Source organism: Schistocerca piceifrons, chromosome 4 (assembly GCF_021461385.2).
Source record: "Schistocerca piceifrons isolate TAMUIC-IGC-003096 chromosome 4, iqSchPice1.1, whole genome shotgun sequence".
Classification (NCBI taxonomy): Eukaryota; Metazoa; Arthropoda; class Insecta; order Orthoptera; family Acrididae; genus Schistocerca; species Schistocerca piceifrons.
In genome coordinates, this window is record NC_060141.1 from 527,585,977 (window position 1) to 527,601,763 (window position 15,787).

General features: G+C 41.1%; 1 protein-coding gene across 1 annotated transcript in view; it reads left to right on the plus strand.

Annotated features, from left to right (window-relative positions):
- Positions 1-15,787, plus strand: part of LOC124795457 (voltage-dependent calcium channel subunit alpha-2/delta-3) — a 496,470-nt gene that overhangs the window by 321,221 nt on the left and 159,462 nt on the right. The window contains exon 17 of the mRNA XM_047259484.1: positions 12,363-12,456. Within this exon, the coding sequence (XP_047115440.1) occupies positions 12,363-12,456 (94 nt within the window). The remainder of the gene's footprint in view (positions 1-12,362; positions 12,457-15,787) is intronic.

Sequence of the window (15,787 nt, forward strand, 5' to 3'; positions counted from 1 at the left end):
TTTCAGAATCTGGTTCTGTAGTATCTTGTCTTGCATTTACCATATTTTTAAAATGTTTACTGAGTTGATGCGTTCTAATACCAGGTCGTACGTCGATCTTGCAATTGGGGACAGCGATATTCTTCAGCAGCGAATCGCTAATTATTAAAAAGTCATTTTCCTTTTGTTGCGTATCTGTCGCCTTGTTTTTCCTTTTGCTGTATGTCACCACCTTCCATTTATACACTCCTGGAAATTGAAATAAGAACACCGTGAATTCATTGTCCCAGGAAGGGGAAACTTTATTGACACATTCCTGGGGTCAGATACATCACATGATCACACTGACAGAACTACAGGCACATAGACACAGGCAACAGAGCATGCACAATGTCGGCACTAGTACAGTGTATATCCACCTTTCGCAGCAATGCAGGCTGTTATTCTCCCATGGAGACGATCGTAGAGATGCTGGATGTAGTCCTGTGGAACGGCTTGCCATACCATTTCCACCTGGCGCCTCAGTTGGACCAGCGTTCGTGCTGGACGTGCAGACCGCGTGAGATGACGCTTCATCCAGTCCCAAACATGCTCAATGGGGGACAGATCCGGAGATCTTGCTGGCCAGGGTAGTTGACTTACACCTTGGGGCACGTTGGGTGGCACGGGATACATGCGGACGTGCATTGTCCTGTTGGAACAGCAAGTTCCCTTGCCGGTCTAGGAATGGTAGAACGATGGGTTCGATGACGGTTTTGATGTACCGTGCACTATTCAGTGTCCCCTCGACGATCACCAGTGGTGTACGACCAGTGTAGGAGATCGCTCCCCACACCATGATGCCGGGTGTTGGCCCTGTGTGCCTCGGTCGTATGCAGTCCTGATTGTGGCGCTCACCTGCACGGCGCCAAACACGCATACGGCCATCATTGGCACCAAGGCAGAAGCGACTCTCATTGCTGAAGACGACACGTCTCCATTCGTCCCTCCATTCACGCCTGTCGCGACACCACTGGAGGCGGGCTGCACGATGTTGGGGCGTGAGCGGAAGACGGCCTAACGGTGTGCGGGACCGTAGCCCAGCTTCATGGAGACGGTTGCGAATGGTCCTCGCCGATACCCCAGGAGCAACAGTGTCCCTAATTTGCTGGGGTGGCGGTGCGGTCCCCTACGGCACTGCGTAGGATCCTACGGTCTTGGCGTGCACCCGTGCGTCGCTGTGGTCCGGTCCCAGGTCGACGGGCACGTGCACCTTCCGCCGACCACTGGCGACAACATCGATGTACTGTGGAGACCTCACGCCCCATGTGTTGAGCAATTCGGCGGTACGTCCACCCGGCCTCCCGCATGCCCACTATACGCCCTCGCTCAAAGTCCGTCAACTGCACATACGGTTCACGTCCACGCTGTCGCGGCATGCTACCAGTGTTAAAGACTGCGATGGAGCTCCGTATGCCACGGCAAACTGGCTGACACTGACGGCGGCGGTGCACAAATGCTGCGCAGCTAGCGCCATTCGGCGGCCAACACCGCTGTTCCTGGTGTGTCCGCTGTGCCGTGCGTGTGATCATTGCTTGTACAGCCCTCTCGCAGTGTCCGGAGCAAGTATGGTGGGTCTGACACACTGGTGTCAATGTGTTCTTTTTTCCATTTCCAGGAGTGTATTTATCTTCCGGTTTTTGGCTTACTGAGTTTACCGAGACATCAACGGGAACACTTGAAATGTTGTTTTTAAAGTACGATCGGTCATTCGTATTTTCGCGATCTTCTTGCTTTTCCATTTGATGGCTTTTACACACACAGGACTTCTTTTCTTGTATTAATGTATCGTTTTCTTTCTTGATGGTTGAAAGTTCTGTTTTTAATGCCTCAATGTGACTTCGTAGTAACTTTATAATTTCGTTTTTTGTATCAACTGCACTTACAAGATCGGCCGTTTCGTCACGTAAACAACCGTGACATGTCCACGGAAAATCATCGCTGACGAACTTTAGATTTACTTTCGCGCACTTTTCGTGTAACCAGAAGTTGCATTTGATACACAGAATACCCTTCATCACACGCTTTTTACATTCTCTACATGAAGAACTGTTCTTTTCTTGCCTTTTTAACGAGAGACAAGCGTCACTACACTTTCCTATCGGCGCCATCTTTCTCCAGTGAAGTGCGGATACACAGAATACCCTTCATCACACGCTTTTTACATTCTCTACATGAAGAACTGTTCTTTTCTTGCCTTTTTAACGAGAGACAAGCGTCACTACACTTTCCTATTGGCGCCATCTTTCTCCAGTGAAGTGCATATGCAAATCATGATAGTACATCAAAATTTAGTTGAAAATTATTTTTATTGCCAACAACAGAACCCATTAAGGAATTTGTGTTGGAAACTGAATGTAAGAAATCATAGATCTGCAAAAAGGCTTTACCAAGATATATTGTTGTCCACTTTGCACACTGTTTTTACTGCTCTCTTCTGCTGAACAAATACTTTCTTTACTTTAGATGCACTATTTCAGAAGATAATTTTGTAAGACAACATGGAGTGACAATATTCATAATGAGTCAACACTCTTGGCTTTATGTCAACACAGTGAGAAATGCTTCCTTGGGTATAACAGATTGAACTGAGTTCATTGATTAGTTTTTCCACGTGCTGACATTGTTTTGTCTTGTTATTCAGTTGAACACTAAGGATCTTTATACACTGTGCTTCATTAAGTACTCTATATCTGACCATTAATATATACTTCTGTTGTTTGTTTGAAATTACGTAACATGGGTCTTTGTGAGATTAAATCTTAAACTATTAGCTCCGAACCATTTATGTGTAATCTAAACTGTGTCTGCTAAGGTTGAGTCTGGATCCTTCATTAGTAAGTGTGTGTCATCAGCAAACATTACAGTTTTTGAACTGATCTTTAAGAGTCTTAGACAGCCATTTGTTGTAGATTCATAGAAAATATTCTGAGTCAAATGTAATGAGGTATCGCACACAGAATGACCTCCTACATGTCCACTGCCATGGATGCTGAAAACATCTATCTTATGAAACCCAACTCTCACTTTTCTCATGTGCCATGCTGAAAGCCATGAAAAAAGGCGGTCAGGTAGATGGAATATTTCTTAATTTTCAAAAACCGTTTGAATTTGTGCCACATCTATGCCTATTATCAAAAATATGATCATATGAGGTATCAGGCAAAGTTTGTGACCGGATTGAGGATTTTTTGCCAGGGAAGATGCAGCAAGTCATTTTGGATGGAGAGTCAGCAATGGATGTTGTAGTAATTTTGGGAATGTTCCAGGCATATGTGTTGGGACCCATGCTATTTATGTTGAATATTAATGACCTTGTGAAGAATGTAAATTCATTTAGTAACCTCAAACTTTTCACAGATGATGCAGTTACGTGTAACAAAGTACTGCGTGAAAGAATCTGCACAGTTATTCAGTCAGATCTTGATAAGATTTCAAATTGATGCAAAGATGGACAACTTGTTTTAAATGTTCAGAAGTGTGAAACTGCGCACTTAAAAAAAAGTTGTATCCTGTGACTATAATATGTATGGTTAAAGGTTGGAATTGATCAATTCATACAATGAACGTAACATTTTGTAGGGATATGAACACACAGTCTCAATCATAGGTAAAGCAGGTGATAGAGTTCAGTTTATCCGTAGAATACTATGGACATGCAATAAATCTACAAAGAAGATTGCTAACTAAACATTCATGCAACACATCCTTGAGTATTGCTCATCTGTGTGGGACCTGTACCAAATAGAACCTCACAGAGGAATCATGAATGGAAGATTATCCTAATAAAGTGAGCACAGAGGCATTTAAATAGTTTCTTCTTCCCATTTTCCGTATCTGAATGGAATGGAAGAGTAACTGGTACAATAGAAAGTACCCTGTGCCATGCACATCACTGTGGTTTGCAGAATATAGTTGTAGAGATGGATGTAGATCATTGATGTAGGTTAAAAAACAGTCATTATGGCACTCCATAGGTTATGTTCTCCCTTTCAGAAGTTATTTTCATGCCTGAGATACAGTCTGTTGGAGACAACTGGTGCTTTCTGTAGTGGAGGTAAGCATCCATCCATGTAAGAAGGATTATGTAACTGTTTGGTTTGCTGAATAACTTTTTGTGGTCCACACAATAAACACTCAATACTCCAGCATGATAATTTTTCTTGTTTAGCTGTGCTAGCACATCATTTGAGATGTGTTGTGTTGTTTTCTCTGTGGAGAACGCTTCACAAAAACCAAAACAGGTCAGTTAACAAGTTCTGCTTAATTAAATGACTCAGTATTCTGTCATACTCCCCTTTCTCAAGCAGTTTGGAAAGGCTGGGAGGAAATATATATATAAAATTCATAGCTGTTCGAGACTTGAAAAAGTCTCTGGAACCATACAGTTTCATTTGACTAAATCACCTATGCCTGAGTTTCAGGCAGGATCCTTGTTTCATTTGATGCTGAGGTGCTATACCAGTACAGTTGGAGAAACTCTGCAATGCAATTCAAATTTAGGGGGAATACCAAGTGGGCTGAGGCATGAATGGGAATTTGTATTGAGGAGGGAGGCATGCAGGTTAGTCTATGCAGTTGTTCAAAGCCACTGTGCCAGTGTGGCGTAGTGGTTGGTGCACCTGCCTAGTGAGCACGAGACCTGAGTTTGAATTCCAGACTCGGTACAAATTTTCAGTTGTGGCTTCAGTGTGTGTGTGTGTGTGTGTGTGTGTGTGTGTGTGTGTGTGTGTGTGTGTGTGTGTGTATTTATTTAAGTCTGTCAGGAAATGTGCCCAGAGTCATTAATAGATTACAAAATAGCTTAAGTGTAATCTTGTTAAATAAGCACAAGATTTTGATGTTTACCTAGAAATATAATCACAGCCAGCGGAATCACTACTTTTTAGTGACGTGATGAATTCTGTAACCTACTTAGGGGTTTAAGAAGGGATTAAAAACAGCCTTGACAACAATAAAATATTTATTTGTTATGGTTACTGGTTTCGGCTAGTATGTGACCATCTTCAGACCATTTATACCAGGATGGCAGGTCATACAGTGAACAGAGCAGTTGTTCTGGTTACAACAGGTGTTGTGTGGTAGGAGGAGTTCGTGGAATAGAGTGAGACAGGTCTTTTGATAGATGACTTACTGGTTGTGCCACAAGGTGAAAGGATTGAAATAATTGTAGTCATATAGCTGATATTTCCACAGGAGTACACACTGTCATTCTCAAGGCAAAACTGCAGCATGTCACCTCTGTGCAAGAGAATTTAAAACTTTCATTTGCAGAACAATTCCAGAAGGATGACCATACAAACATACTCACACACACACACACACACACACACACACACACACACACACACTCACACACTGTATACACTTGTCCCATCATACAACCATAGACGAAAACATACTCTCTCTCTCTCTCACACACACACACACACACACACACACACACACACACACTCACACACTGTATACACTAGTCCCGTCACACAACCATAGACAATCGACATCAGAAGTTATCGATAATGAAAATTAATAATGAATAGGTAAGGTAGCGTTCTGTTTTTTGACAATGGTGGGAGCAAAATTCCACACAGAATTTAAATAAAAACCTCAATCTCTATTTACAAGGTTACTTGCTAATTTCATTTAAACTGCTTCTTAAATAACACTATCCCAATAGCTGCAAGTCATGCCTGAATGTCTGGTTTGTTGCATACCAAAGTTTGACCGGTGCTGACAATGTTCTACAGTAACAGATTTGCTTGGATATTGTGTTTGTGATGTGTATGCTCAGTACACCAGTCCTCCACAGTTCTGATAATCTGCCCAATAATGCCGTGCCACAACTGCGAGGAATACGGTAGACACCCACCCTACACGAACTAAGATCATCCTTTAGAGAACCTAAAGGGACCCTAATCTTAGATAGTGATCAAAAAACACATTTCACATAATATTTCTGCAAAATACAACCTACACCATTGGAAATGCTCGCTGCATAAAGCAAAAAGGTGCCAACTCGTTATTATCATCACTCATCCTGTGAATGGTTGGTCAGTAGCACGACTCATGTCTAACCTGTCTCTCACTGTAAGCATTGTGCAGAAAAGTGACCTTAAGATGGGCTGATTCAGCCAGCAAAGTCTCAGGGTCTGAGATGATGGTGACCCTGTGAACCAAGGTATGAAGCTCCCCTTCACACTGAGCCAGGTGGTGACAACTATCAGCCTGTAGATAAAAGTCAATGTGAGTAGGCTTCCTGTAAATGGCATGTCCCAATGTGTCATCAACCTTTCTCCTGCCTGATATGCCAAGGAAGGGAAGGCAGCCATTCTTCTCCATCTCCATCATGAAACAAATATTAGGGTGGATTGAATTCAGGTGTTCTAAAAAGTCTGTCAAATTCTCACTGCCATGAGGCCAAACAACAAAAGTATCACCTACATATCTAAAACAAAAAAAAAAAAAAAAAAAAAAAAAAAAAAAAGAACAGACACAGGTTTCAAAGCTACTGACTCAAAGACATGTTTTTTGAAGTCTTCCATAAACAAGTTGTCAATAATGTGCGGCAGTGAACTTCCCATTGAAATTCTATCTGCTGCTCGTAGCACTGGTTGTTGAATAAAAACTAAATGGAAGTCAATGCACATTGAAATAGGTTTGTCAAGCCTAACCTCAATCAATTGTAACCAATCAGACAGAGGAACTAATGATGGGAGAGATGGCGTCAAAACTTACTAGAATATCATGAGTCATTCAAACACATTGTCTATGATTGATGTAATATAATGCTTACACTGACTGATTAGTGGGCTCCGCAGAGTTGCAAGGTGTTTTGCTACACAATATTACTCACAACCAGCCTAAGAAGAATCCCTTCCTTGTGGACCTTAGGCAGGCCATGAAAACTAGGGGGGGGGGGGGGGGGGCATCACAATAATAGTCTTGATATTCTCCTGTGATATGGAACTTTCTTCAGGAGCCTGTTAGTCTTTCTCTCACTGATCCTGTGATTTGCTGAATCAGGAAGTAAAAACTCCAGCTTTTGAATGCAATCCAGCTTGTTCAAAATAACTGTAACATTGCCATTGTCCACAGGTGAAATAACAATATCTGGATCAACTCTAAGAGAAAGTAAAGCAGTCGTCTCAGCTGCTGTTATGGCGTCATGGTGTTAGGTGAATGTGTCCCAGTCAGCACACAGTATGCCTCTCTCCTAGCTTCCTCTGCAACTTCAGGAGGTAGTTTAAAAACAGCCTGTTCAACAGAATTAATAAAATCAACCACTGGCAAACACTTGGGCTTCAGCGTAAAATGTAACTAGCATGGATAAAGCTGCATCATGAAAAGCTTTCTCTGTTGATATATGGCAGGATACTATGAGCCATGGAAATTTCTCACTTCACCAAACATGGGCAGTTACAGAATGAAATTTCCAATCAGAATGTGACTGTGAAACACTGTCCAGCCAATCATAAGAAAAAGCTGACAGTTTTGAAGCAGTCATTAAATGAAACTGCTGATGAGTGTAATGGATCCTGTATGTTCACTTAAGAGTTGATCTGGATATTGTTATTTTACCCATGGACAAGGGTAATGCTACAGTTGTTCTCGACAAGCAGGATTGTGTTTAAAAGGTGTAGTGTTACTATCTGATTCAGCGTATCGTGGTACCAATGCTGACACCACAAAAAGTGTTGAGTGAAAGACTGGCAGTCTCCTGAAGAAGAGTTCCTTGTTGCAGAAGACTATCAAGACTCTTCATTTTTATTGTGCTGTTCCTTCTAGGTTATATAGCTTTCTGAAAGTCAACAAAGAAGAGATTTTTTCTTGAGCCGCTTGTGAGTAACATCGTTGCTCCGCCATATCTTGTAGCAAAAGACTTTGCTACTCTGTTGAGCTCACTAGTGTGTTGGCGTGACCATCACATTAAGGGCTCAGTGGATTTCTTACATTGATTACAGAAATACATATGGCTGAAACTGATATTCTAGTAAGTATGGACGTGGTCTCTCTCTTCACTTGCATTCTTCTGTCTGATTTGCCATGATTGATTCAGGTCGGGTTTGGTGTTGAATTAATGAACCTATTTTGACATGTGTTAACTTCCATTTACTTTATGTTCGGCGAACAGTATTAAGATCAGCAAATGGAGCTGCAATTGGAAACCTGATGTAACCTGTTATTGCCATTTTTTTTTTTTTTTTTATGGAAGACTCTGAGAAAAGTGTCTTGGAATCAACGGCTTTGAAACCTGTGTGTTTTTTCAAATATGTAGATGACAGTTTGGTTGCCTGGCCTCATGACAGTCAGAATTTGAGTGACTTTTTAGAACACCTGAATTATATCCACCCAAATATTTGTTTCATGGTGGAGGTGGAAAAGGATGGCTGCCTTCTCTTCCTTGATGTGCTGGTAAGGAGGAAGGTTGTTGGCACATTGGGAAATGCTATTTGTAGAAAGCCTACTCACATTGACAGGTTGATAGTTGTCACCATCTGACCCACTGTGAAGGGGAACTTCATACCTTGGTTCACAGGGCCGCCATCATCTCAGACCCTGAGACTTGGTTGGTGAATAAGCCCATCTTAAGGTCACTTTTCTGCACAATGCTTACAGTGAGAGACAGGTTAGACATGAGTCATGCTATTGACCAACTATGTATAGGGTGAGTGCTGATAATACTGAGGTGGCACCAAATTCTGCACCCTTTTTGTCTTACACAGGGAGCATTTCCAATGGGGTTGGTTGTGTTTCACAGAAGTACGTTGTGAAATGTGTTTCTTGTCCACCGTCTAAGATTAGGGTACCTTTAGGTTCCACAGAGGATGATCCTGGTTTGTGTAATATAGGTGTCTACTGTATTCCTTACACCTGTGGCATGTCATATATTGGACAGACTGTCATAACTGTGGAGGACTGGTCTACTGAACATAAGTGTCACACAAAATTACAACAGCTGAGCAAATCCACTATTGTGGAACATTGTCTTGGCACAAGTCATCTTTTGGAATATAACAACACAAAGATTGTGGCCTGTGCTTCCAGCTATTTGAGAGTGTTATTAAGGAAGCAGTTGAAATTAAATAAGCGAGTAATCCCATAAAAAGACTTACAGATTTTTGTTTAAATTCCATGTAGAATCCTGCTCTCTCCTTTGTCAAAAAACACAGGTGCAAAGTTAATACTACCCTCACCCATTGGATGTGAATTTTCACTATTGACAACTTCTGATGTCAGTTGTCTTTGGTACTGTGATGGCACTAGTGTTCACAGTGTTTGTGTGAGTGTATGTGTGTGTGATCTGCTTTCTGGAATTTCTGTGCAAAACTGAGTTTTTAAATTCCCTTGCACAGTACTTACTTGATACAGTTTTGCCTTGAAAATGACAGGGTATGCTCCTGTCAAAATATCAATGGTTGTTGACGACATCGCGTAGCTGTAATCCTATGTTATTTGAACATTGTATATGCCAGGAGAAACTCAAGTCTCACAAAATGAGAAGAATTCTGGGGGTAGAGCACGTAAGAGTCATAAGAGTGTGGGAGGGGTAGAGAAGGAGGGTAGGGGAAAAATGGGAGAAAGGTAGAGGTGAAGGTGGAGATGAAGAGGGAGAGTGAGTGGTGGAAAAAGTGGAGAGGGGAGGGAGATCAGTGAAGAATGGGGGAGGGGCAGGGGAGGAAGATTCATTGGAGAAGGCAGTACATGATCTGGTCAGGAAAGGAATGGTGTGGGCAGAAGAGGGAATGGGAAAGGAAAGTAGAGGAAATGGGAAACAGTTTAGTGGAGATATAGGCCAGGGGGATTGCAGGAGCACAGAATAATGTGGCGAGACAATTGCCACCTGCGTAGTGCAGAAGAACTTGTGCTGGGAGGGAGTATCTAAATGGCCCATGTAGTGAAAAAGCTGTTGAAGAAATTTGTGTAGTGGTGTGCACCATTTTCAGCTACTGGATGATCTAGTTTGTGGTTCACCACAGTTTGGCAGTGACCATTCATGCAAGTAGGCAGTTAGTTACTTTTCATGTCCACATAGAATTCTGTGCAGTAATTGCAGCATAGCTGATGTATAACATGGCTGATTTCACATGTGGCCCTGCCTTTTATTGGGTATGAAATGCCTCTGATTGGACTACCATAGGAGATGGTGGGTGGGGTATGTGGAAGGTCTTGCAGCTGGGCCAACAACAAACATGGGGTGTAGGACAGCAATAGGGTTGGACAAGGATATGCTGTATGTTGGACAGGCAGTGGACCACAATTGTGGGTGATGTGGCTAGGATATCTTTCATCTTAGGGCACAAAAAGAGTTAGTTGAAGCTGTGATGAAGGATGTGGTTGAGCTTTTTAAGCCCAGGGTGATATGGATTATCAGAGGAGTGCTTGTCAGTGGCTGGTTCACAGCCATAAGGCTCTAGACTCTGAGGATGACATGGCACACAAGATGGTTTATGGATGAACTGGGTATGGTATCGTCTGTCAATAAAGGAGGTCATCAGTATATTTAGAAAACTCCTTCTTTCTATTGCAGAAGATGCAGCCACAGATGGCAAGGCTGTAACAAAAAGTGTTGTAGACATGGGACAGGTGACTGCTGTCATGGTGGAGTTACTACTGTTGGGGGTTGATGTCCTTGATATGAACAGAAGTAATTTGGACCCACCTGAGAGGTGAAAAGCCACACCTAGGAAGATGGTTCATTTTGTTGAGAAGAACCAGGTGAACCAGATTTGGCAGCAGATGTTCAGGTTATGGAGGAAAGAGTGAAAGTTGTCCTTGCCATGAGTTCAGATGAAAATGTCATTAATGAATCTGAAGTACCCAGGGGGTTTTAGGTATTGACTGAAGTATACCTCCAGATGGCCCATATATAAGTTGTTGTAACAAGTAACAAAATGTCTACTTGCATGAATGGCCACTACCAAACTGGTGAACTGCAAGCTTGACCATGCAGTTGCCAAACATGCTGCACAGATGACTTGAATGGCTGCATCACTACACTGGTGAACTCTATACTCCCTTCAAGTGAAAATTTCTCTGAACTATGCAGGTGGAAATTCTCTCCTCAGAATATCCTGCACTCTCGTGGCCTCCTGGTGTAAATATCCACTAATCTGTTTCCCACTGCCTTATCTTACCCTTTTCCTTCTCACTCCTGTCCACACCAGTCCTTCCCCGCCCAGATCATGTACTGCCTTCTCCCACCACTCGTCCCTCACTTTCTTGTTCAGTCCTCCCCCCCCCCCCTTTCCATTCCTCTCCCTTTCTCTGTCCCATCTCTGTCTCCCACTTCATCTCGACCTTCTTCTTCTTTTTTTCCCTCTCTCCCTCCTCCCCCCCCCCCTCTCTTGCTTTATATCTCTTATATGCTCTACCTTCTGAACTCCTTTTGTCTTGTTGTGCAGGCACTGAGTCATCTGTCAAGAGATCTGCCTGACTATACCCTACCTCCACCAGTCCAGGCAACTGCATTCACTAAACAATAATCAGTTATCAGTCTGGCTGCAGCTGTGGGAATATACGTTTGGGTGTATTTGTGGTTGTATTTGTGAATGTGTGTAGTGTTGCTAGAGAAAGAAGAAGAATTCGCAAATTATTTTAAATACTGTTTTCTCTTACTTCTTTCTATGCTCCATCCATCCAGTCTGATGTAGGTGAATAAATGTTTTCCCCCTATTTTGAGAAAATACATATTAATAGGTGAAGCTACTTCACTTGAGATGTAACTTGTGTTCTAATATTATGAGTACACAGAACTCTGTAACATACAAGACACTCTGTGCAAGATGTTGGCCAAGAAGGACCCTGCACATTTTGACTTGTGAGTACAATAGTTCTTTCCATACTCACAATTCATGTCACATGTATTGAAGCCCATTTTCTCTTGATGTGATTGTAGCTTCTTGCCCCTGTTGTAATCTGTTTTTTAACTTCATGAATCAGCTTACTTTGTGTGTAGGAAGGGAAGCTGTCCAACTGTTATCATCCTCTGCCTTGATGAAGTATCTTCTTCCTATGCTCCAGTAAACCCACTATGTACTGACAAGGAACTCTCCTAGAACGCTGTTGAGGAAGAGTAGAACTTCCATATAGCGAGTACACACTCTCCTACTCCACTTTAAACACCTCATTATTGGCAGCCACTTCTATTTATAGGAGGTCACAATATTCCAGCTAAATAATATAGATTATATACTGGTATTAGCTTTAAGCAACCTTCTGTCACCCTGTATTTTACATGGCAGCTATTTATTTAATAGAATGAAGTAATCATAAAGTATCAAATTGGGATCAAAACTAAGATTTCGCCCATAAGTAAATATTCAGCTTAAATTTTCCTGTTTCAGGTGACAAGACATTGATGCAGTCTCTTGTGTATGATGCAGTGATTACAGATGGCCTAGAACGGCAGACTCCTTCATCAGTTGGCCAAGATACAAAGTGAGTACAGTAAGTTACAGCAAATGTAAAAATCTATATATGCACCATGCACCACCACCACCAGTACCATCACCATCACATTAAATATGTGTTATTTTAGATGTACACTTTTTGAGTCAGTTACCACAAATTTGAAATTTGCACAGCAAAAATTTATATGATATTGCATGGCTAAAACACCATTCACAATAATGTGAAGCACATTTTTTGATATTAGGTTTGAATTATTTTAAAATTTAAAGCAATGCAGTAAAACTGGTCTCCAGCAAAGTTGGCATCAAAGCCATTATGTAACACTCGATTTAAACTTACAGCTTGGCTCACTGTGAATTTGCTGGATCGATAGATAGCAGTCATTACACATATAATAATCAACCACAAAAAACCTGTTTGATGTAATTACACACTTAAACATGCCCACTAAGTCTTAATCTGTTTGCCATGTCTATATTGCATAGGTGCTTCACATCTGTCGCAAAACACTCTAGGGCACAACAGTATTTGATTGGTGACTAAACAATTTGTTGATTACTCATTCCAGAGAATGGAAAATGCACAGTCCTCATGCTTACATCTGTGCCATGTATTTACTTGCATTGTTGTCTTATTTTCAAAAATAATTTTTGCTCGACAACATGCTTCAGTTGGAAGAGACTTATAGTGGTGACAACAGTAAAATGTAAAACTAAGAAAAATCAGTAATTCTGTTCATTATTTGTTGACACATCTATGAGCGTATAACCAATGTAATTTATTCTGGTGATGAGATGATCTTTACTTACTAAGAAAGTGAAAACTGTAGATGTATTATTATGTATGTGCAAAGAAATCCGTTATGACTTTTGTGCTCTAATGCAATATTTATATCCCTTGAATTTCAAACTTAATTTACTGTTGGGCCATGAATGTTTATTGGATGTCTTAATACTAAGGAAAGTCATTTCACATAGATAGCTGATTCCTGTACTTCAGACTGAATCTTTTACCTACAACAGTTTCAACACTGTTACGAAATTTCCTGTCAGAATGAGACTGTGGTGCATTGGTTGTTGAACCCACATACATCCTTTTCACGGGTAATGCTTTTATCAGCAGTGTTGTTTAGGCATGTCTAATGACTCCAATTAAAGCTTCTGCTGTTGTTACTTCTTCCTTTCCAACTCCACACAATCTGTTTTGGGTTTGGAAAGATGCAGAAGTATACTGATAAACTGAAGCTTTAAGCTGAGCAGTGAGATTTGACTTGATGTCACTGATAGTAGCAACATTGCTCACAAGAGGTGGGAGTATAATTACAGGGCTCAGTTCAGAGCACATGTGTAATCTGTCAGGAAGTGTCATACATGAAAATTTTTCTTGCAACTCTGGAGGTTCTTTTTCCAAACCAAATTCCTAATAAATATTAATGAAAGAATTTTCTTTATTTTGTACAAGAAATGAAGGAACAGTTTCTCATTTTCTTCCTTTCCCTCATAGTGCAAAACAACTAAGAGTATTGGACAAAGCTTATGGCTAAATTAACATATTGCCATCTATTAAATAATAGTTTAATATTACAACCATCAGATATCCTCAGCCCAGAATTTTAAAGTTGTGAAGAGTAAATCAAATATCTGGTCAATGTTCAGATGTCAGAAACTAAGATTCTTGATTTTTTTGTTAATTAAACATTAGCCAGAAGATTTTTAATTTTTTGGGTAGAGGATAAGTTGAAATGCCACATATTGTTTTCCATCTTGTAACATATTCTGAGTCATTAGATTGCATAGCATTTCACAACAGTATTTTGCTCATATCTTATTAGGCTACCGGTATGTGAATCATTTACTGTTTATCATTCAGAAGCATTAAAAAAAGTGCTGCAATTAGTTATAATTTTATAGTTGTAATCAGAAAATTGTTAAATATCCTCTCATAGACAAAATCTCATAAAAGCACTATGGAAACTATATTTTCCCAACAGATTAGGAAATTAGAAGGGAACAAAAAAAGAAAACTGATGTGTGAGTTATAATAGAAAGGTAGATGAAGCCAGGAATATGGGGTGTATGAGGTGCTACCTAAAATATCTTGAGAATTTCATTGTACTGGTCAAACCAGAAGCAGTATGACATCTGCCACTAGATGTCGCAAGGTACATATCTTAGCTATTGTGGCACAAAGTTGCGTCATCTTTGGTGCATGCAATTTTGAGTTGTAGTGGTGCATGTCAGGATGTGCCTCAGTGCTTCTGCAAATTGTGAAATGGATAACATGAAGAAGCAATGGGTTTGCATCAGATTCTGTTTCAAGTTGAAGAAACTGTAGCTGAAACCCACCACATGCTGAGAGGGGCATTTGGTGGTAGCGCACTGAGTCAAGCAAGAATATTTGAGTGTTTCAAGAGGTTCAAGGAAGGCCTAGAATCTGTGGAAGGTGACAAACATTCCAGTCAACCATCAACATGTACAACGCTGGAAATGGTCATGAAACTGCATGACTTTATTCACGAAGATCAAAGGCAGACAATTCACAATGTTTGCAACAGACTTGAGCTGTCATACTGTATATGTCAGTGAATTCTAACCAATGTGCTGAACATGAGATTGATTACAGTGAAGTTGGTCCCTTGCCTGCCCAGCATTGAGCAACAAAACCTCAGGATTCAGACATGTACTGAGCTGCAACAAAGAGTTTGAGAGTGACCAAAATTATTATCCAGAGTCATAACAGATGATGATCTTGGGTCTATGGTTATGATCCTGAAACAAAGCAGCAATTATCACAATGGAAAATGCTGTTCTCTCTGCCGGCCGCAATGGCCGTGCAGTTCGGAACCGCGGGACTGCTACGGTCGCAGGTTCGAATCCTGCCTCGGGCTTGGATGTGTGTGATGTCCTTAGGTTAGTTAGGTTTAAGTAGTTCTAAGTTCTAAGGGACTGATGACCTAAGATGTTAAGTCCCATAGTGCTCAGAGCCATTTGAACCATTTGAGCTGTTCTCTCTAAGGCTGTCAAAAGTTTGACAAGTTTGTAGCAATGTGAAGTCAACACTGATCATTTTTTTTATTTCTGGGAAACAGTGCATAAGGAGTTTGTTCCACATGGTCAGACTGTCAATGGTTAGTTTTACTGCAAGGTTTTGAGGTGACTGAGGGAAAATATTCAGTGTAAATGGCCAAAGTTGTAGAAAAAGGAAGACTGGTTCATCCACCATGACAATGCGCCAGTGCAGACATCAATCATTGTGAAGGAATTCGTGACCAAAAACTACATGGCAGTAGTACCCCTCCCTCCCTACCTACCATGCCTAGCTCCATGTGACTTCTGCCCATTCCTGAAGATGAAAATTG